This window comes from Anomalospiza imberbis, chromosome 1 (assembly GCF_031753505.1).
Source record: "Anomalospiza imberbis isolate Cuckoo-Finch-1a 21T00152 chromosome 1, ASM3175350v1, whole genome shotgun sequence".
In the NCBI taxonomy this organism is placed as follows: domain Eukaryota; kingdom Metazoa; phylum Chordata; class Aves; order Passeriformes; family Viduidae; genus Anomalospiza; species Anomalospiza imberbis.
In genome coordinates, this window is record NC_089681.1 from 21,937,269 (window position 1) to 21,962,145 (window position 24,877).

Genomic DNA, 24,877 nt, shown 5'->3' on the forward strand with positions numbered 1-24,877 from the left:
CAGAAATCCTCCTCCTTGTGTTTTGGGATGCCCACAGAAATACTGTCAGCCTATTTGACATTTCTAGTATTGGCCTACATGTTGTTGAGCTGACAAAACTGCAGGAATAAATTACAAGGACTTCAAGACTTAAATTTAAACTAAATTGATATCAGTGTGTGACAATTTATGTCTACCAATTTCACAGCTAGAGAAATCTGTGGCATGAAAATTACAGAAAAATTCTTAAGACAAAATTATGGATCCATTGATCTAAGGAAAGCAAAAATATATGGTCCTTGGTATGCATCACTAGTTCTTCAGTAATGCAATGAAACATGGGAAGATTTAAAACTGAAACTTCTAAGTGGTGAACTTCTGCCAAAAGAATGCAATGTTAATGCCACTGGATGAATTAATCAGTGACATTTGCCCCATCAAAGCTAGAGTTCAATAACATTATCAGAAAAAATCCCTCAACAAATAGTATTTTTAATCATCTTAAAGAGAAATATTCACTTCACTGAACTGATGGAGAATCCAAAGATTCAGAGAGAGAGGTAGTCAAAAGAGTGAAAGAGGATTTTTATGGCTGCAGGATAATTAGTCCTCTCAGAGATTCCTGGCTCCAATTATGGATATGTTAGAAGGATATGGAATGAAAACTGGATTGTGAGAGCGTAACAAGCGTGACATTTCAGGATTGTTTGTTGTCAGCTGTTCTGGAGAGACAAACATGTAAACTGTCCATCTGGAGAAGCAGCGTGCAATAGCTGTTTTATAACATCTCACATGGGCAGCTTCATGCCATGAGGTATGTCCTCCATCCACATTACGAATGGATTAAGTTAAAACAAAGAGATTAGTCACGGAATAGCTGTTCTCCTTTAACTGATTACCCCACCTCAATTCACACCATCTTCTGTGCAGTCTTCTGTGCAGTCAGGCCCTACACTACACATTCACTACAAGGTAAGAATCAGGAACAGCTTGAGTACCAAGAAATACTAAAACAGGAGCCACTGAAGCACAGAACTCTGGAACACAAGTGTGGCTAAGGGTGAGAATGGCATACAGAGTCACTGTGAGACCCAGGGAATTTCACAGGAAGGATGCTTCAGGTCATGATGAGTTGATAAATACAGTGTAAACCTACGTATTCTACAATTCAGCAGGGACCATCAACATCCTGCATCACTTAACATGTGCATCCCTCATGAGTGGGATTTAAAGCTAGATTTCATTCCAATCTCCCATATTTTATTTGCAGGAAAACAAACAGTGCTAATTCTCTCTCAATTAGTGGAGTAGCCAGCAACAACAATCTGTGAATTAAAAATAAGATTAGCTGACTAAAGTACCTCCTGTTTTTCTTCATTTATGTGTAATTAAAATCTGAAAAATTCCAGGAATATTCATGATAAAAACCAGCTTCACTATAATCCCTCAAGTTCAACCAAGAGATCAAAAAAAAAAAAAAGAAAGTCTCAAAACCCAACAGACAGATAAAGAACCATTCAACCATAAACCATGGAAAATGGAAAAGCAATAAAAAATATATTGGAGTAGAAAGAAGAAACAAGCTAAGAAGTAACTCCTGAAGAGAAAAAAAAGAAAGTAGTTGTTTTTTGGTTTTGTGTGTTTTTTTTTTTCCTGTACTGTAAATCCCAGAATTTTGCCTGAAAGGATGCTGAGAAAGAAGTGCCTTAATTCCCTGTCAGGCAAGGAGATCAGGAGATGACATTTGCTAAGATGCTGTCAGGTGTGGCTACCATGTGTTTGGCTAGTCTTCTACAGTAGACATGTAGACTGGATCAGCCTCATCTGTCTCAGGATGAAGGTAATTTACAAAAATAATTATGCTACTTAGCTACTACTGTACTGAAAACCTTGAAACATTTCCTGGCAATGTAATCAGTCTTGTGTTCAACCCAGATGAAAGCAATAGCTAGATAGAAAATATGATTTGTATGAAACACTTCCAAATTGATGAGGAGACCAAAAAAACCCAACGAAGTGGGGACTGCTTCAGGTTATACCAGTTGAATTAAAAAAAACCCAAAAAAACAGTGTACAGAAACATAAAATGCTCCTACTCTTATCTTTTAGTCCCTTACTGTTTATTTGGTGCTTTTGCAAACATATACACCACATCAATCACACATAAGCTGCTACACTTACCAATTTCAGAACACACTGGTAATGAACAGACTTTTAAGGAAAAGAAAAGACTCATCAAAGGAGAATTTTTCATAACTCATTTAACAATTTCTGGTTAAAGTACAGCAGGAGTTCCAAGTTCTGCAAAATTAATCATTAAAGTACTCATTTTGTAGGACATGCCACCAAGCAAGACTTATAAACTCCCGTTAAAGGTGTCTTTTTTATATAGACAAATGTATCATTCTTTGCGTTTTTTAGCCAACTAGAATTTTTTTAGAACTTTGATCCAGAAAATACATAAGTTTTGAAAATAAAAAGAACTTTTGTGAAAATAACACTACTCTGTGCTATTATTGTTCAGTGACTTATGAAGCAGAAACGGGAAAAGAGAACTTCTGAGGATTTAGGACAAATGGACATTTCTTCAAACAATTCAATGCAGAAAAAAACCCACACATCAGGGACTTTTACTACTGGATTGAAGAATATTGATAATCTGCAGACATTGATAGCCTGATGGCCACTGATGGCTAGCAATTAAACTAAAGGGAAATACCTCATTCCTGATTTCTGTGTGGCACAAACCTATCAGGTCTCAATCTCTCTGGCAGAAGATGGACTCATTTTTCCTGTCCCACTGTGTGCCTCAGATTCCTCACACATTAAGAAGGCAGCAGCTTCTTTCTGGTTGGAAAAGGTCATCCTGCTGCAGGCAAATCCACACTTTCACTGGTGCCCAAAAGCTCAGAGCGCTCCTCCTTCAGGACAGGTCCACAGCCAGGCAGGCAGGCAGCAGGACCCTCCTCTGTCACATCTCATGGCTCAAAATGTGTCATGTACTCAAAATGTGTCTGTGCCATGACCTCACCAGGCTGGGTAAGCTTTCCTATCACCATCACATCACCTCTCATACACCAGAGGGGAGCTAAGCTGAGGAGAACGCTGTTACAGACTGACCACAGCTACCATGAGCCACGGCAGCAAAACACACTGAGAGAAAAAAGCAATCAGAGCAAAGTGTTCTCCCACTACACCGCTCTGTTTCTAGGAAGACGCTTCCTCTACTAAAATTGGAAGCAGTCTGCATGGAGTCAGAGCACTCACTGGGATTTCTTTAACAAGTACTCAGTTTCATGAGTATATGTCTTTCCATGAAAAAATAAACCCAAAAATACTAAGGTGTTTTGCAACAAATGCAACACCCGAAGGAACTGATCAAGGGTTCTAAAGGGTTGGAAATAAGATCAAAATGCCGTGGAGGAGAAAATTCAAACTTTAAACAACCCCCAAAAAATCAAAATGGCCTACACACACACACACACACACACACACATATATGTATTTTAATTAAACAGAATATGAATTCTTTTCTCTATATGTAAAAAATCCTCCCAATCACCCCCCTAATTAAACCCCAAACAGCCATCACCTTTATTCTGTGATTTAATATTAAAACATTTTACAAATACAAGGAATTGCAAAAGCATAAAGGAATTGTTTTTGAAATACTCTCTATCTTAATGCACTATTTTTCCCACCATTCAATTTCAAAGTTAATCAAAGCAGCAGCTCGCTGAAACCATGCAGAGAAGCTCAAACCTGCATTTATCAATGTTTTCTGAACCATCAGTGCCCTTCAGAAATCTTTCACTAATATTCACATTTTATTTCTGAGGTGTCATAAGACACTCCCATTCCTGGATGAATGATACTTAAATTATTCATTTTCTAAAAACAGACTATGTTAATTACTTTTTGAAGTTTACATTCTCCATCAGAATGTTTGAGAATGGAAGCAGTACCTAAATGACAGCAGGAAGTCCTTTTAAGCTTATAAAAATATGTGATATATTTGCCAGCATACTGATTAGTCTTTGCATACATAATTTCTTTACTAGCCTTCAAGCATTTTTGCATTCTACTTTATTAAAAGTGCAGATAATACATTACTTTTATCAAGATAATAACTGAGCAACACAGTCCCTGACAACTCATGAGAGTGAGTTCCTTATATGCAGGAAAATGGCAGCAGAGAGGTGTAGTGACTTAATTTGTGTGCTCACCCAATAAGCTAACAGCAGAGTAAGTGTTAAAACACAGAGGCTTTTAACATATGTCAATAAACAAAGACAAATGTGATATTAATGTTGTGCAACAAGAAAGGATCTTTCTGTGTGAAAGTGTATGTTGGCTAGGGAATGCCTATGGTCAGCATTTTCTCCCACCAAATTCCTAATGATTGCTGCACTACTTCTGGCAAAAAATACCTATTTAGTTCTGGGAACAAAAATAAAAGAGGACTGATGCTTTCATGCAAATCAAAACCAGCCACTCAGAGGCCAAACTGAGCTACTAGATTCGTAATTACAAAAATGTGATATTTGTGTGTTCATATCTGAAGTCCACGCCTGAATTTTTCTTAGTATCACTTTTCATTCCAAATACAATTTATACTATGAAGTAAGAATTTCAGCTTTTGGATCTACAGTAAGTTCTGATAAATGTGGAATTCTGCCTAGTACTCTGCTTTTTAAAAAATACATATAAAGTTCCTTAGTCTTATAAATATAATCTGAAAAAAAACCATTTGTTCTCTCTCAACATTGAATTTCTTCATACAGAAAGAATGTTTGATATACTACATTGGCGTTCAGTTACTAATGTTTCTGAAATTCACACAGTGAACTGAAGAAATCTTGTCACCATAACAAAAATGTTAAACATTTTACTAGCTGACAAAACTCAGAAAATTCATTTTTTATATAGATATTTGACTGTCCAGACATTTAAAACTTTCTACAAATGACCTGTGCCTGGACATCTTCCTTTGAAATAATCCAAGAACTAAAGACCATTTATAAAAATCTTAGTATTTTCAGGCACCCTAGGTAAATGTGCATCAGATTTAAATTCCTGATTTTTTATTCCTTCAAGTATTTTACTTAACCTATTTAGCATCCATTTAATTTCATTCATCTTCCCAAATTAATCATCAGTCATACATTTCATAGTAGGCATGAATAAACGATAATCATTCAGTTCATTGAGCAGAAATAGTGACCTACTAATTCAAATACTTCAGATAATCCATTGATTTCTCACCAGCCAGACTTCTCTCACATTTGCCAGGTTTTTGCATTCCAAGAGCTCATTTTAGCAGGAATCTAACTATGCATTGTAGTCAGACTTTAAGAAAAACAAAAATCAGTAACTGCATCCAGTTTTGCTAAGTACAGGTCCTATTTGCTACACTGTAATTTTTCAGTAGAAACTTTATTAACTTAAAATAAAACTTAAAATAAAAATACCAGTTTATCTGGCATCAGCTGTTCCAAATACAATAGAGATGTGTTTAAATTTAAAGCCTTGTCCTTTCTTCAGTTTTATGTAGAAGTATTTAATAGTGGTTCAGAAATATCTCATGTATACTTTGAAGGAATTTCAAGAATTCCTTCCGTAAAGCTTTCAAAATTCCCATAAACACCAAGAAATTCCAGTTATAGTAAATATCTAACAAGCAATGCAAGTTTTATTATATCTACACTATCAAATGTTAAGAAGTGATTGAAAGAAAAGATGGGGATCTTTCTTTGCCTGGTTTCCTATGGAAAGAAGGCTTATGCAAGCCTATATTCTCTGCATATGCATGCAATTAATTTGTCTGTCTTGTAACTCCTTAGCTATTTGCTGGTCAAATTCAAAAGGGTAAATATTTCAAAGATACTATGTTTCTACAAGTTATGGGAAAATCAGTAAGCAGGGTAAACCAGCAAGAAATTGGCAAAGGAGCTCTGTCCTCATCAGAATTCAGATAATTTACACGGAACAGAAAACATAAAGTCTATCTAAGACAAGAGTTCTCAGTTTTCTATTTATGACACCATTCTCCATCTACTTGAAATACAAATAGTAAACTGGGGTAACAGCATTTTTAAAGCTTTCCAACTCTTTAATTATTTCTCTTTAAGAACACAATTCCGAAGAACAAAGTATCAGTGTTTCAAAACACAAGAGATTTTTCTAAAATGCAATGCCTTTATATCCTTTATTTCTCTCCATATGCACATACTCCAACGCAACACACCTACACTTCCTGCAGAGTGAAACAAGGCTGGATTATCTTCTCAGCTTTGAACTTGGAACTGATACTGAATTTGTGGTGAAACTAAAAGACCAGTTTGAGGTGTGAAGTGCAGACCTGATCTACGAAAAATGTTGCCCCAAGCCCACCACTGTTTAATTCTCTTTTGCAAATGCTCTTCCAATCTGTCCACCAGACAATGAAATGGAAAAGCCAGGTGCTAGACATAGCAATGAGAAACATCTGCTTGCTTTTGCAGGCCTGATGTACACTCATGACAGGGCTGAAATGCAGTCACCACCTATACCATGAGCAAACAACTCACTGTGGCATAACAGGGATCAGCAAAATTTTGTTTTACAAGTCTATGTTCAGTCATGGGACAAAGCATTCCGTTTTCAGCTGCTTTCATAACAGGTTATGGAGCTTACTCTAACCAGAAAGTTCATGTCATCTTGAAAGATACATGAAATTCCATTTACCTACCCCTTCTCTTGACTATAAGAAAAGACAACTTTCAGGATTATGAGTGACAAAAAATTAACAACCTTTTCAGCCTCTCTAAAGTAGCTTCTTTCATGAAAGGCCTTCTTCATACTAAGAGCATGTGTGAAGCTACTTAACCACTGTTACTGAAAAATTAGATGCCATAGTCACTGGATTACACCTCATAAGACAGTGTCAAATTTATGTCTGTGATATCATGGTTACTTCTAAACTGAAAAATGTCAGATCATGGTAGATGCTAGTGAAATTATATTTCACTGTCATGGCTATAAAAAGACCTCACCAGGAGGCAGAAAAAAATCCAAAACACAAAACCCCTACACCCAATTCCATCTTTGGTCCTGGAAAATGCTACATTTAAAAAAAACAGTGAAAGTAATTATAATAATTTTAGAAGTATGAAAGAAAATTACAGATTATTTTCTTAATGAACAAGAACACATCTTGAATGTGTGAAAACAGACACTTGGCCTTAATTCATTATTCAATAGTGTGCCCAAGACAGCTTTCAAAGATTGCCCTATTCATCTACTGCAGTCCATACTATCTTCCTGCTTAAGTATGTTACATGTATTACAGAATTACACACAAATACAGCAAGCATTTTGCCTCTATCCAGACATGAGAGTTCTGCCTCTATGCACTGCTACAGGTCTGTGAATCACTGAACAAACATGGAACTGCTGAATTGCTGAGAATGGGAGAAGTGGGTGGACAGAAAAACAGATGTAACCTTTTATTTTCAATATTCTTTATCCCCTTCCTTGTTCACAGCCACGTCATATCAGATTTAAACCATATATTCTATTATCTTATTCTGGGTGTGAAGCCTCTGTGGTTAAGGAGATTTATAAATACCTACAATTTGGGACTTCAGAACAGAAACCCTGGATTTTCAGAGACAGATACCATATAGATAGTAGTTTTGCTCTTTTCCCATGCTTCATTTTTGGCAAGGTGTCAACAGCCATTAACTAATAAACTGAACCCAATGTCTGAAATAATTTTACACCTGTGATTACAAACTGCATTGATTTAGTACATAGGGTTGGTTCCTAGCAGTTCTCAAGGGAGTGACTGCTGAGACTGCTAGACTTGAAAAGAATTAATTCAAAATCACCACCTGAACAGCATGATTTTAAGATAAAATCACTTTTAATATGCAAAGACCATGCTTATCAATGTAAGATCTCAGTTTTCTGACAACTTAGAACACATGTTCTAAGCCTTGATGGTTAATAAATACAAGGTAAACAAGGACCACTGCCTTTTTACCTAGATTTTTTTGGTAGAATTGGTAACTTTAGACATCTAGATCAATAATCAGTGTGGTATTCCTGCTGTAAAAAGGTGACAGAAATAATGAAAGAAAACTCAAAGAGAAAGTAGGTGAAATTAAAAGAGAGGAAATAAAGTACAGGATGGTGGGAGGGAGGGACCCAGAAAAATTACAAAGAAGAAGAATCACAGGCACTCTATTTTTAATTTAATAAACTATGGTCACTCATTCATCATGTTCCAACACATTATACTGCTGTATAGAAACAAATTTTCAAAGAAATAATACACTGAAACTTATCTGAGAATGAGATTTCACCTTTCAAATTTGCATCCATCCAACCTTTTCTACCCTCTGTAACTGGTGGCTTTGTAATCAGAGACCTTTTACTTTGGTGACGCAAAATATGTGTTAGCTTATGTGTGTTAGTCTACTGTCCACTGAATTTTCCACTACAAAGCCAGTTTTGACAAACCTGGCATAAAAAAAAACTCTAAAGGAAAAGATTTCAACATCACATGAAATTTCAGGAGACTATACACAGAACAAGCTTGCATAGCACTGCAGCAGGACATGGCTCTTATTAAATAAGGGAAATCTGTGTGGTCCACTGAAGCAGACAGAGAGTATCTCTAGTCAATTTTATTACTATACAAGGCATTTGCTCTTGGACATTGATTTTGTATTTTTACTCACACTTTTTGCACATAAATATCAAATATTTAAGATATAGTATACCTGCCATTTTATCTCCAGAGTATAACAATTACATAAACATTTTAAAATACAAGTGTGCTGGTTTAGGCTGGGGCTAAGTTAATTCCCTGCTTTGCTTTGCCTGTGTGCATGACTTTGGTTTCCCTGTTAAATGCTCTTTATCTCAACCCACACATTTTCCACCTTTTACCCTTCCAAGTCTCTCCACTGTCCCATTACTGGGGAAGTAAATGAGTGGCTGATTTGCTGGCTGGGGCTAAACCATGACAACAGGCTGTCCTTCAACCCAGTAGTGTCAGGCACACTGCCTCTTAAAAATAAACCCAGTAGACCCTCTGATATGTATATGTAGCTTCATTTGGAAAAAAATAGTAGTATTTCTTAACAATTTTAACAGTTGAAAATTAATGAAACTAAATTCAACAGTCTCTTCCTTAGAAGACTGCCTCTAATTCAAAAAAGAAAATTCTTTGTCAGTGTTATCTCTTGAGAGAATTAGCACCATTACCTCTCATTTCATGGTGTTGAACTCCATGCCGCAAAATTGTTTATAGAGAAGCCAAATATCTACTCTATTTCGAAAAATCCTCAGCATCTAAGCTAAACTTATTGAATAAACCGAATGACTAAAGTAAGTGTCAGATAACAAATGAAATCTACACATCAACTTTCCATTTTTGCAGCAATGTGTAACTGAAAACAGATCTTCAAACTAAAAAGGTGGAAGAAGCTGAGATCACAGAAACCCCACTTTTGATTTTATTATTTTTTTTATACTTTATAAATTCATTTTATTATTTCTCATGCAGACAAAACCCCCCAAAAAAGCAAAACTGGCCTCCATGGTATTCCTAGACTTTGAACAGAAATGTTTTCTTTTAGTAGAATATTCTGGTGTCTTCAGAAAAGATAATACTCAAAGTGAAGAATAGCAAACACTGAAGAACTAAAAGGGCTGCTACGCTGAGTAGGTACCAGACTGGGACACCAGTTTTCAAAAATCTAAACACAAACCTATTTCTGCTAACTACATGTCTACTTTTTATAAACTGGTTAAATAAATGAAGAAAAACTAATCTAGAATCTGTTCATGCAAATAACTGAATCTGAATGTCATATATTCAAAGTAATGAAAGTTTTTCTAGTGAAATAGACCTTTGTGCTTTGCAGGCACAGGTAGAACTAAGGTCAAGAAGAAATAAATCATACCATTTATGATACTGATAAAGAAGAACAGATGACACATACAGTTAAGTGAAGAAAATGCTTGGTACAGTCATTTCATCACAGGCAAAAGTAAAGGAAAAGCATAAGTGAATTGTAAAAATAAATTGATAAATGGTAAAAATTAGGGATATTTATTAATTAAATGGAAGTCCTCAAAATTAATCTGCTGTCTTACTACCAGTGATAACATGACAACTCACTACTATTCAGCAAACATTTTCTGGGTTAGCTCCTTTTAATCACAAAGCAGCATTTAACAACCATTAATGAACAAGACTGTAATCCTATTTTCAGCAGACAACATCTTGAAGTGCTTCATGATAATCTGGAAATAAACATCAATGCAAAGGAAAAAAGAATTTGTTCAGTGTATTTCAGAAGGATCACTAAAAGTCTCAGCTGGATAGTAATTTTTTTTGAATGATCACCTACTTTACTTCTTGCAGACAGTACTATATGTATAAATACACTACAAATTCCAAGAAAACCATATTATTTTGATCAGTGGTAATGAAGTTTCACTTTAGACTCTTAAGTGGCCAGAAAATATTCCTAAAATAAATAATTTCTTGAACTCCTTAAGCCAAAGTGCCAAAAAATGCACTTTCTATGGGTGAGTGATTTTGAAAACAGTAAATTTTAACTGTTTATGCACAAATCTTGACTTCCACAGATGCCAAACTTTAAGCAATGTAAACAGACTGATTAAAATTAGAGATTAATCACAGTGTGAAGTCTGACAAAATTATGGACTAAATATCAAGGTGAATACCAGATATTCTATTGAAAGCAGATCTCCTTTATCTCATTTTACAAAATATGTTACATTAGACTATCAGGGCCACAAACACAGCACGAAACAAAAATGAGAATAAAAATAAACATGTATTTAAAAACTATACATTTGATTATTTTTCATTTTAAAAGTTTACTTTCTGTAAAGCTGAAAGTTGTTCCACAGTACTTGCACAGCTGATGCTGGTATATTGTGGTGGCACGTTAGAGAGGGAGGTTGCAAATGCAGAATGGGTAGTGTCAATTAAGTGCTATACCTGTTACTGTTTTTGTTTTGACAGGACTGCTGGCATACTCAGAGGCTTGATTTGACTGCTGCCTTGCCAAAGGTGCACTTCCAACTGATGCTTCATCCTCTTTCTTTCGAGTTACTGACACACCAAGCGGAACAGCTCCTACAGACGGCTAAAAAAGAAGTACCTTGTGAACCACTGAAACTCAAAACACATTAACACAGAATTATGGCATTGTCATGAGAAACATGTTTTAAACTACATATTTGGAAATGTATAGGAGACAACTTGACACACTGATTGGAGAACAAATATTTTGAAAACAAATTGAAATGAAATGCTACATTCAGATTTGCACTTGTAATTCTTCATTTCAGTCCTGCTAGTCAGAGGAAAAGCTCTATGAAAACAAAAAAGTGAAATAAAACTAACTTTAGAGTACCATGGTTGTTAGCCAACCAAAAACCATAAGAATAAACCTGGCTGATGACCAAAAAAAAAATTATTATTTAAATGTTTAATGGAAAATGGAAAATTTTAGCCAGATAGGAAGATCCAAAGACACTTATTAACCTTCATTAAAGTTCAAAATATAGGATGTATTGGTATTTCTACATTATTGTGCTTCTTCCTAACATTTTAATACAAGATTTAAGTGACTGCTACTGATTTTGAACTGTTATGACTTTCAAGCATATCAATAAATGAGAAACTGCTCAAAATGTGAAACTGCCAACATATACAAAAATACAAAACTCTAGGCATTAAAACAAAGTTTGAAGGACTGCATCCTTACTTTAAGATTAGAAAATAGTGATGTGTATTAATCCACATGGATTCTGGAATAAATGAATAGTCTATTGGCTTTGTTGTTACTTTTTTCTAATGCAAGCAAGAAAAGACAAAATTATTAAAAACAATTTGATCCTCAATGTTGCTATACAGTTGGCTCTGAACATTTTGCTGTAACATCAGCCGCTATGTAAATTGCAGATGCATCCCAGTTGACAAAAGCAGAATATTTCTACCACTGATTTTGCAGACGGTTATCATTTAAAGATGACAAAGTTTCTTTCTAAAGATCAGACATTAGGATTACACGCATCTTAATTTTTGTGTAATTTAATTTTGTTCGTATTGGAGTGAAAATGTAATCCATATAGCTGTGTAATGAGAAACCTCACACATTGCATTAGGAATCTCTGTGGGAAACAAATTCGTGTGAGGCGGGCAATGTGCTTGTAAATTTTCTCCAATAGAAAACAGATCACCGAATCAAGCAGTGTGCAATATGTGCACACATACAAAACCCCAAAACAAACAGAAAAATCATTTAATTGAAGGAGAATGGCTTCCAAACGCCTTCACCATTTTCCACTATAAAAGTAAATTAAAGTAAGACAATCAGCTATTCAGTCCTACTCCAGTGAAAACAATCCATTTATATATGCAGTGGTATGCAAAGTTAATAGAAATATACTAATTTCAATGACAAACAGAACTCTCATCTTTCCTCCTCCCTCTGAACGTACAGTCATTAGCTTTGTCTCCAAAAGCACTAAAAAGTTTTTCTGGAATACAATAACATGCCATAACCCTTGGCATAACCCTCTAGTTTTAATAACAAAAATCCCCATCAGCTTTGAAAAGACAACCTTTACACCACAGAAATATTTCCCACTTGCATATAGAGAGAGGATTTGAAGTTTTGTTAATTTTCATCAGACATTTTACATTACTTATTTACAAAATTTTGCAATTTATCTCATACAACTTTCATAAGGCATAGCCATCTGCAGCTTTCCCATGACAGCAACTGTTGAGCCATGATTTGGCAATTGTGGATGTAACATTGCAAGGATATTGACTTGCCAAAGTGAAGCAAGAATTTTTGAAGAATGAATGCAAACAATACAGGACAGTACAAAAGACAACAGGATGGAAATACTGCCTGAAGAAGCTGTATCTATTTCTGAACCACTGAAGAAATGGATCAGCAAAATATAATAAGTTACACTACTAGTCAAAGAGTGAAAAACATCAAGGCTATCACAGCGAGATAAAGCTGGAAAAAATTATGACCAAATATTGAGTGCTGATCTGGACAATGAAACATATGTTTTATCTTTGCTCACTGAAATCAAGCCTGATGTTGCACTGATGACGCCCAGTACAATCTTGTCAGGTTTTTGGCAAAAGATTTCTGGTTAAAAGAATCCAGAAGATGAAAGATCAGTGTTCAACTAGATGGAAAAGGATCATCAAGATTTGGGGTTTAGCCACAAACTGATGAGGAAACTGTGGCTTGGGAAATAGCAGATTACAAGAGCCCCACAGCTGTAAAGGAAGACCAACCTGATGAGAAAGGAGACACTGCAGGCTAGTGTTATCATAAGCATTTCATCACAAGAATCCAAAAAGCCAGCTATAAAGTAGGGTGTAGTAAAGCTCAAATATACCTACTTGGGCCTGAGCTTTATGGTTACTCATTGGTAGTGTTACAGAAGATAAAGAACATGTAACAAAGTTCTGGAACTACAGCAGCTTTTATATAAGACTGTTTTGTTGACACAAAGTCAAAACAGATTTTGTTCTAGAATACTGACAGTTTTATCAATGCAATAATGTTTTGTGGCAATTATATACAGAATACTAAAATAATAAGACTTCACATATTTCAGAAGAAGAAAGGTTTTCAAATGTAATTAGGTTTTTAAGCAGTGGCTGAAAAACTATAGAAAAGCAATCCTTTTCTAAATTTAATCTTTATTGGCACAAATAATCTGACACATTACATACCATTTTAAGTATGTGTACACAAAACACACACATATATATGCCATTTAAGCAAGCAAATAGATCAACACATACCAATTTTTAATTTTTTTTTACTTCATACTATGTGGTCAACATGACTTTGGAAATTATAAAGATCTAAAATCAGAGAAGGGCTCGGAAAAGTAATAGCTAAAAAATAGCTTGCCAAAAATACAATGGGCCAAGAATTTCCTGATTTATGTGGAGACATGCCAACTAACTAAACCTAAAATATCTATAAAGAGGACTAATTTGCCTTAGGTAAATTAATATTTCATTTTCCTTGGGATTTTTTGTAATTAAATATTTTATTTCTGAATTACAACTTCCCACAAGTGCGAGGCTGAAGAGACTGCAGGCAGATCTGGGAGCATGAGAAATGAGTTTTACAGAGAACTTGAACAACTGAACAGACAGATAACTTTCATTCAAGGCCTGCCTATACAGTCACCTCCCTGATAACAAACCAAAGGCAAAAGAATACTCCGAGATAGGAACCTAAATATTATCACTGGCTTGTGAAATGTCAGACTGATATGCTTGAGCCCAGACATGAATTGCTGTCCTTGAGATGGTACAGAACCCAGCTATCCCGCATGGTGGATGCACACAGACCGATGGTTACACGGGCAGGAGCTTGCAGCTAGCAAGCAGGAAGAAAAATCAACAGTCCTTGGAGTGGGGATGGATGGCAGTTCTGCTCAACACATGGTGTTTATTGAACATCTCAGATCACTGTTATGCAATCGCTATCTAGCTCAGAGAAGAATATTTACATTTGCTTACAAGACTGTCCAAACTGTACCAGAATGAGCTGTGACAGCAAGGAGGATCCACCCTGTCTACCTTGCAACAAGTTCTAATGGCATGAAAATGCAATCACTGCTTTACTACTGAGTTACATTTAATTGTTTTGATTTCTAAGATGACTGGTACACCTAAATTGTTTCAGAGAGCTCAAATAAAGCAAGGCATTAGGCCTAGTTCCCAATAAAAATTAAATGAATGGATAAAATTGCATTAATTAAAATTAACTGCTAATTAAAAAGACTTGCTTCACCCCTGGGGTGCACAAAATCACCTTCTTTCCTGGCAGGTGGACTTGCTAATTCAGATGCAATTCTGTGACTGCTTCAGGTAGGCACTTCAGGTATTGGAAAAGTGTTCTCCTGACATAATAGACTGATAACTGATTAGCTGTAATGTTTCAAAACTTATGTGATGGACTGATGTCAGCAAAGAAACCCCTCATTTTCACCAGCTGATGAAAGCATTCCTCAGCAGTTTCGAGGGGTCTCTGAAAGCAGAAGATACAAGGTTTGAGTTCCATGGAGCTTTAGTTCCTTAAGCAAGAAGCAACTTCATTTCTGTATCCTTCAGAAACTTAAATGCCTTCCATGGGGTAAGAGGTAACAGATCCTGACAGGGATAAACACAGTGCTTCTGACCTGCAAACAATATCAGAAATCAAAATCTATTATAATTTGAGAAATCTCTGAGCACCAAGAAGATAATTATGTTTACTAGAGAAACATGCTTGTTTTATCAAAGCATTTCCAGCTATTTTTTCAAGGTAAAAGAGAAAACTAAAGCAATACAGCTCTGCCCTCAACAACCAGCTTTGCTGCAACATGGAATAACCCTAAATTTGGGTACTGAAACTTCCTCTTACATTCTGTCATTCATTCATTGCCACTCATTATCAGACACATTTGGCTCTTAAAACATCAAGGATGTGCAATATTCCAAAGGTCATTCTAAGACAGAACAATTTAAAGGATCTCCTTGTTCTACAAGAGACTACTGATCAAATCATAACGATAAAATTATTTCATCTTAGACAAAAATTCCAGGGAGATCTCTGATGCAGACTTCTGAACAAAGTACCACCCAAAGTACAACACCAAGATTGGTATTACCCTCAGCTCATGATGAACTTTCCATAAAGCAGTGAAAGGATTTCATAAAGGATGGAAATACTGCCTGAAGAAGCTGTTTCTATTTCTGAACCACTGAAGAAACGGATCAGCAAAATATAATAAGTTACACTACTAGTCAAAGAGAAATGGTAAAGAGAAAATGAACAGAGAAAAAGCAGACTTGAAGAAAAAACCCCACTTGATTAAATTGAATTGTTAATGACTGACTTTTTAATCTACCTACACAGTTGAGAAAAAATTCTTGGGTTTGAATTGGGATACACAGTCTCTCATGGTGCAGATGTTCAAGAAAAGAAGGAAAAATCTGGATTCTGAAATCACATTCCAGTGTTTTATAGCATGATGAATCTGGAAGAAGTGCAATGTCACTCTCTTGGTTGTTTCTATATATGACTTAGAACGTTCACACTTACCTCTTGGGTTTAGATCTACTCTGTTACTGAAATGCTCCTTAAATTAGGTAGTAACACATGCACATGTAAGGAGCAGCCAAAAAAATGGACAGAAATATGAGTAATACAGATATATATTAGGCATCTATGAGTATGTATTTTTGATAATTCAGTCTTTCCCTAAAATTACTCATTTTAGCTCATAGAAATCAATAATGTAAGAAAAGTATTGACAAGTTACAAAGGCTTTACATTAATGTGCATTTGAGAAAGATGACACACATTGATTTATAAATTTATTGCAAAAGGCATCACACATACTGACTGTCCCATATCAAAGTATAGCTAAGGCTTCTTCTCAAGGAAAATAAACTTTTCAATTTTTTATCTTGCAAAGCTAAGTGTAGGCTTTTAAAAGAGAGTGAGTATATGAAAAACAACTAAAAATTACTAGAAACAAGGCCTTGCTGCCACAAGACTCACCAGAAAAATCTTCCAAAAATGTCAAAATTAAATATTAAATTACTGAAAACATGGCCTCTAAACTTGGCTTTGTTTTGCTTTTCATTTGGGAGCCATTGTTAACAAGCTATAAACACTATGAGTACAAGAAGTCACTCCATAGCAGTATCTTTGCTAAATTCTGGTCAAATTAACCTTTCATAAGCATTTACAAAGAATTTACCTTTTCAACAGGGCATTCAGACTAAAGAAACACAAGGGGTTTAGGCAGATAAGCAATTGGTGCACAAACTACTCCCACACCGAGTGCTGCTACACTTATAGATCATTTTACAAAAACAATCCATACAGACTAAAATATTCTTAAAAAATGAATACCAACATAATGGCCTTGGTTATCACACCAGCTGTACAACTCTTAGCTGCTGGGCAGCAAGGTGCAAAGAGAGCTTTGCCTAGCAATAGCCCAACAGTAATAAATGAAGAGGGGTGATCCTCACTGGGCTGCATGTACCCCAGCATGGCAGTCAGTCACTGCTCTGTTCCAGCTGAATAAAATGTCACTGAGGCCAGAGAGACATTGTCATGGTATGAGCTTTGTAAAAATGCAGCTTATTATGTTCCATATTTTTAACTTGTCATGCTCTCAATTAAAACCTGTTAGAACAGACATGGTGAATATTTCAGCAGATATAAAATACATGTACTACCAAATTGCCATTATAAACCTAAACCTAAAATCCCAGAAAAACAGTTAAAAGGCAAACAAAAATGAAGAAGTTCATATGTAAAGGTGTCCTGTTCCTGTGGGGAGCCAGACAATCTCATCCCCATCCTGTATGCAAGCAGGACTTTGCATCACTATAGTTGCGCTGATAAGTAAATTAATACTTTCATTTAGATTATTTTATCAAGTACTAACGTTATGAGTTTAATGTGTACACAGGGCCAAATGTACTGAAAGGTTTTCTAACTCTGCATTTTCAGATAGAAAATACAACTCAGATAAGTTCAAAATGACAGAGCAAAAGCATTTAAACTTAAAATGTCTTAATATTTAAGATCTCTGAATCACACAAAGAACTTCTAAAGAAAGTATTTTCTTCTTTTTTTTTTTTTGGGTTGCAATTGTGTAAGACTGATAGTTAGACCAGAGGAAGATAGGAGCTTTACCAATCAATAACATTTTGAACATAACTCTTGCTTGAAAGCTTTCTGTCTAATGGCTGTTAAATGTTCAAAAATTAGGAAGGCTTTACAAAGCATTTTTGTTTGGCTGTACTAGTTAGATTACGATAACAAGATGAATTTTTCCAAAAATAATGCACAAGGCCTATCTTTGACTAGAATTCTTATTCTAGTATAATTACAGCATTATATAAAGAAAAAGTCTGTGGTTAAGCATAATTTATTACAGGTATAGTTTTCTTTTCAAATAAAGTTTCTTATGACTGCTACAGACAATTTAATTTGTATTATTACATGCAGTCCATTACCACAGTCATGTTAACAATGAAAATGTTATGACATTGACAGTTAAACTCATATTTAAAATAATTTCAAATTGCTAAGACATTTTTAATGCTAATAACATTAGAATTGTGATACAGTAATTTTAATCTGAGGTAGATGATGAAAAAATTTAGAAGGCTGCATGATGTAATGACATGAGTTACAAAATAAATACTTATACAAAATTTGGCTAAAAATTTTGCCATTGATGATCAAAACCAGGGACAAAGAAGTTTCCTAATGTAGTCAATTAATCCATCTAGTCACCCAGCATCAAAAGAGAAAGCACTAACAGCTGATTAAATGCAATAATGTGAAAGAGAGACTTTTATACAAATATTTGAAATAAGCAGGATTGATTACATTTTGGAAGGCTACGTAACAATAAAAAGTAGATAAATGGTTTGTTTTGCAAAAGACATAAACTAGGAAATGTGCTGCTCCAGTTATGATGCAGGAATGAATAACTCAATACATTTAAAAACAGAGAAAATTTATTAAAACAATAATAAAGCTTCACTGTCCCAGTGAAGTTTTTCAGATGCTGGTGCAGAATGAGCTTAATGGGACTCAAATTAATGTTTGACAATTACTACCTAACAAGGTAATTTGGACACAAGAAACAAATGTTTATAAGTCATGTTTATCCTCTCACTTCAGGGGCCCAGAATGAAACTTCTTTGAAGTGTACAGTGTTCTATAGTTATGAGACAAATACTGAGATTTTTAAATTGCCACTTAATAACTGACCACTTATCAGTGAGACAGAACATCACTGGTGACACCAACCACCAGTCTGATCACCTATAGCACATTTAAGTTCTAGGAAATTCTGCCAAACAACAGTTATAAGTAAGTTTAGTTTAAGGGAAAACCAGTGTTCTTTTCAGGTCAGGAATACGTGGCATGAAAATTAGGGTTAAGAACATGTCCAGGAAACCATTGCACCACGCAGACCCCCAGCCTTAGCTTCTCCTATCTTTGTCAAGCACATCATATGCAAATATGTCTTTTGACATGATATACAGAATCTGCTACAGCACTCACTTCTGTCAGGTTAAATGGGGTTGAATAAGAGTGCTGACCTTATAACCAGCTATGCAATTATTTGATAGCCCATCACAGATTTTAAAATATATGTACTGTTTAGACTCAAGGCTTATGAGGTCTCAGTAGTTAAGAATAGTTGCAAAATAATAATCCTAGAAGGTGATCACAAACCAATCTTCTTTTAATTGAAAATGAAGAAGTTGTGAAATTAATATTTCAATATGACAACTTAACATTTTAAATAATTCAAAATAAAATCAACAGTATGTGCAACAAAGTACAAGGAAGCAGTAACAAACTAAAAATACTTGGAAAAATGCACTACTTGGCATATATAGAAATGAAAGCTTCCCCTCTCCCCATCCCTTTTCCTCCTAAAACACATACCTGCTGAATGTGTCTGCTAACTCGTTTCTGAGGTTGGTACATCAGCCACGTATACAGGACTGGATCAACATTAACTGCTAATCCTTGTACACTGGACAAGAGAACAGCACCTGCACACCATAGAAAAGAGAAAAAATTAAACTATCTGCTCAAGAATCTCCTTATATATATTCAGTTTTCTTGCACATAAATCATCTTTAATGCAGACTTTTATTTAGCTTGGACTACATATATAATAAATAATAATACTTAAAGAATAAACTTCAATAACATATTCAAAGTGAGAAACTTACCAGCACTATATGCACACATAAAAAAAAATGCAGCAACTTGCATATTGATTTGCTTATTACAACTTTTTGTCAAGAAAAATGCTTGTTTTTACAAAATTGCTTATGCAACTGAATACACACAACACCTTCCCTCAAATTCTCAGCCAACATTAACACTCTGCAAAAAATGAGTCAATAAGAGCCTTGACAGAAAGGGAAGAATATAATGCATGACTCCCCACAACCTCAATTAGAAAACCCCCACGGTCTAGGACAGTGAGTTCTTTTAATAAAGACAGGCCTACTTTACACTAGCTCTGCCCAAAGCTCAGGACAAACATTTTTCATGTAAACAAGGTCATGAATAGTCTTTAGAGATGAGTTAGGCAAAATAAGACAAATTTTTTAACTGACAACACCATCAGCCTCTGTACTGTGAGCTCTTAGGATTTCCCTAAGCTTTACAATATATCTTATTTTCTTTAAATCTCACTTTCTAGGACCTAGGATTACAAGACAGGGCTACATTATTTCTTAAAAGTAAACTTCTAGCTTTCTTATGTTTGTGAAGAAAACCTTACATGGAAAATGTTAAGGCTCAAAATAGGAGAAAAACTATGTCAGTATCCAGAAATGTTAGCATATAAATCAAACCTTGCACACTAAAACCCTAATTATGAAGCACTATCTCCATTAAACCTGCATTAAAAAACTGATTATACATTGGTGAGCCTTTTTTTCTAATAGTACTGCTAATGTATCTATTGCAGCAGAATGTAATTACAGAGCTGTACAAACCAGAAGCAAATGGATTAATGGAATACAAAAGTATTAACTAAACTGAAAAAGTGTAGCAAGTAGTAGTAGGCAGTTATCTTTTCACATAAGCTTTGTAATTTTACAACAAATTAATATATGAAATAACAAAATAACTAACAAAATATAATTAAAACAGAAATCCTGATTACTGGAAGATCCCATCACCAAATGCCACAGAATTACAGTAGTTCTATAATACCAAGAATCATGGTTCCTAAAGCAATATACACTACATTTACTCTGTGGTATACAATGTAATTATGCAGCAATGTGAATTTAATAATAAATTCAAATACATTCAGAAAGTTTGACACACAATTCAATGTACTTTCCAAAAAACAGTAAAAACATTCCTCAAAAGACACATCAGCAAAATTGTAAATGGGAAATTAATTTTAAAAATATAAGTTATGAGTTTATTGTATATAGCAAAATTTTAAAACCAGCTGAATTCCAAATGGCAGGAGACCCACCAACCTGGGGTGACACAAGCAAAGCCTGATGAGCACAATGGGAAAATGGCAGTCAGGAAACACACAAAGATAAATCATCTGCCTAGCCCAGGCTTGGAGTTGGAACACACACTGTGAGGAACTCCTAGACACAGATTAGTCCATGAAAGCTGAAGGTTTTAAATGTCAGTAATAAACCATAGAAATAAATCTGCAGTTAAAGGAAAAGCCAATGTCAACCATAAAAGGGTAACATGCAAGTAAGATCAGTGAATATGCCTTGTGGCAGGATGTGCAGGAAACTAGAAAAAGGAAGCAAAAGGTAACAGAGGATTGATAAAATAAATGTTACAATCATTATCTTTTATAAGATATTTATATGCCAATGTAAAAGACTCCTGCATCTCTAAGAGACACCACCTGTTGTCAGCAATACTTAATGAAAGGTTTAATACACATGTGATATGAAAAGTGGGAGACAGACCTCCCAATGAGTGCAGCAGAAAGGCAAAGTCAACAGAAAATCCCACATTTCTAGCAGACTCCTGAAAAGAAAAATACAGTGTTACTGCAGCACATCTTTCTAGGAACTTAACAGAGTTTCTTGATTACTGAAAAAAAGAGCTACAACTAAGAAGTTCAATACAAGTAAGTCAAGCTTTGAATTGAAACTCTCCATTCCCTTCAATGAAGTCAACACTAGCACAGTCCCATAAATTTCTACAGTAAGGCAGCACAAATAGCAAACATTTTTCCAGTTGCCTTTTGATAGCTTGTGCCTGGTATATTAAAAAAATAATAAAATAAAACAAGCAAACAAAAAAATCTCGGTAGAAGTACTCAGATAAGCAGTTACATAATTTTCCTTTCAATTTGACTGTCAGGTAACTTCAGCTTCCTACTAAGCCACTTCTGTCACACTAAATTACTGAAATTTACTGCTGTGTTTGCTACTCAGCCACTATATTTAAGGGCTGTTTAATCATCTATGTAAACTTGTTTTCTGTGTAACAGCTTTCTTAAAACTTAATATCTAGTAAGAAAAATTTCTCAGATTTGCCTCCTGTTTACATGTCAAGAAATAAGAATCCTCCCAAGTTTTTAAGGAAGTTCCCACTAATATGAGGATCAAGCTTGAAGCTGGCAGCAGACTCCTCACACTCCTAAAAAAAAATTATTTGCTATTCTGTCTCCATCAAAATGCAATGCTCAAGCTCCCTGGATTTCATTAAGATTGTGGAAAACTTTCTTTTCTTCTCCTCCCCTTTTCCCCTTTTAATTAAATTTACATTTCAGAAAAAAAGCAGACCTTAGTCCAATAGCATACTAGGGTTTCCTTTCCAGATCTCAGTTCTGGCCAGAGTTATCTATTACATCTATCTAGTAACAGATTTGAAAAATAAGTATTGGACCCAACGCCATGTAATCTTTAATGTTTGAGAATTTCCTGAGTCATGTGTCATTTGCCAGGCTCAGCTTGGGCAAATAATTTCCTTCCTTCACAAATTCCCACTCTCTCTCCTGAAGGAAAAGAAGATGAGGAGGCAGCAGTCAGGCAGAAGAGGATGACGAAGGGAAGGCAGCAGAGCACAGCGATGCTTGGCACTCTCATCCTGTGGATGAGCTTCCTGCGAAGTCTCCTTGGATGATGACAGCTGCAACAACAGCACTTTTCTTCCCAAGGGATGGGAGCCTGCAGAAGATAACTGGGGCCTCCTGCTTGGGTTGGCCCCACTGCCACCTCCTCCCACTTGGAGTGCTGAGCATAGGCTGCTGGAGGAGCAGGGAGGAGAGGGGTCACCAGCCTGGGGCTCCCCCCATAGAAACTCAGGGGAAAAAGTGGGGAAAATAGGTAATGTGGTAGACTTCTGGTGAGGTGGAAGAGGACACCCACCCTGGGAACACAGATGCAAAGAACAGAGGCCAGAGGGAAAGGCAGGATGGGTGAAATACAGCAGAGTCCAGCAGTAGAGTTGTGGAGCTGAGGAATGTTCAGTCATCACAAAAGAACAGGAAAGGGCCCCAAATATCAAAGAAACACAAGAAAAGGATGAAAGAAGCAGGACAGTGAAAAAAGAATGTGGAAATGAGTGAGCACTTTGGGAAGGAGAAGGAAGGTGGCAACCCTTGGCAAAAAACACTTTTTGGAGCTGCACAAATCTCGGGAATGAGTAAACTGCATTACTGAGTCATTCTGAACAGTCTGGAGAAAAATACTAGGAAGACCAGAGAATAATCTTGCCATTTATGCACCTGAAAATGAATTTCTGCCACAGTAAAGGACCACCACCACCCTAGCAGAATTTTTTCCAAATTCTGCTCTGTGTGTATGCAGTATCGAAACAAACCTTAATATTATTTCCAGGAAAAACTTCCAGTAAAACATTTCAGAAATCCCCCTATAAAATAAACTGAAAAATCTATGGGAAACTGAAGTTTGAGTTGATGTACATTTTCTGTATGTAAGGGATCACAAATATGAACAAATGAAGTGACCTACAATAAAACCTAATTCTGATAAGTTCTGTATATTTTTAGTAACTTGCTTAAAAAATATTACATCATCTTGCTATATAAACTACACCATGCATTATTTTAGCATTAAGGACTCATGACTCATGAATGATACATAGATACTACAGGTTGAGTTAGCATCATTCATTTAGTATCTGATTATTTTAAATGACACCTGAAAGAAGAAATATAATTTTCTTTTTTTTTCTTACTGTTTTGAAGGGCATTTTCACTAAGGCATACTATAAAAGTGCAGATCTGCATATTACACCCAAGTGAAGAGTTCTATTTTATAGAAGTATGTAAGTAACTAATTCTTTCTGCTATCCGGCTCAAAGCAGATGCATTGTAAATCCCTAAGTGTGGAAATATCTAAGTCTGTTTAATTTTAGCCTGGGAGTCAACTAAGGGAAAAAGACTCCTCTTTACTACTCTGCTTACTGCCAGTATGGCTCACTTACCCACAATCCAAATAGGCTTTACCAATTAGTTATCCTGTGGCACCACAGCCATTTTCAGTAACACCTCAAAATGAAGAATGAGAGCTGAAGAGATAGAAATTGCAGTTACACTGCATAAAAATTAATCATACAACTTTTTGGTCTACTTTGGACTATGGAGGACAAAGCCAATATGACTGTCTTGCAAAATAATCAGCTTATCTAAGAGACACTGTCCTGCATTTCATCCTGAACTGCTGAGACAGACAAGGGAAACAGATACTTCAAGCCACATCAAAGTTTACATGACTGTGAAAAGTTATTTTCACATTATAGCTGCTACAGTAAGTTAATAAATTTTGTCTAACTACTGAAGTATATGTCTGCATGTCTCTCTATTCAGGGTTGACTTGAATGCCTGCAGATGCAAAGGTTACACCAATTTTATCCCAGAAAAAAACTCCAAGTCTACTGTACGTGCATACAGTTTTACATTCTCCAAGTGCTTAAAATAACCCTGAGATCAATTTAGTTGATTAGACCAATATTAGAATATTTCACTAAAACAGATGTAGTGGGTTAAGACTTTCCCTTTGAGACACTTTGGTCTGTAACATCAAACTCTCATACAACACTCTCATACAAGTTATTCTCTGCCCAAGAATATATATCCCACAAGATTTTAACATCATTCTTTTTAATTAAAAAAGAAAATTAAAATTAAATTAAAAATATTATTCAAAAACATTCACTAAGAACATACTTCTACTGCTATCATGACCTTCTAATTCATATTGAGGTTTATAGCAGAAAACCATTAAAACAAAGAGGGGGTCAGC

General features: G+C 35.4%; 1 protein-coding gene across 7 annotated transcripts in view; it reads right to left on the minus strand.

Moving 5' to 3' along the window:
• The window catches only part of VPS13B (vacuolar protein sorting 13 homolog B), a 431,250-nt gene that overhangs the window by 216,645 nt on the left and 189,728 nt on the right, over positions 1 to 24,877 (minus strand). For 6 of the 7 annotated variants that reach the window (XR_010997092.1, XM_068183911.1, XM_068183916.1 and 3 more), the window contains 2 exons: positions 19,542 to 19,651; positions 11,006 to 11,153 (listed from right to left, as the gene is read on the minus strand). Coding sequence is in view for 6 of the 7 variants with exons in the window: in XM_068183911.1 (XP_068040012.1) it covers positions 11,006 to 11,153; positions 19,542 to 19,651 (258 nt within the window). In the remaining variant the exon portion in view is untranslated. The remainder of the gene's footprint in view (positions 1 to 11,005; positions 11,154 to 19,541; positions 19,652 to 24,877) is intronic. The other variant, XM_068183903.1, reaches the window with a different exon arrangement.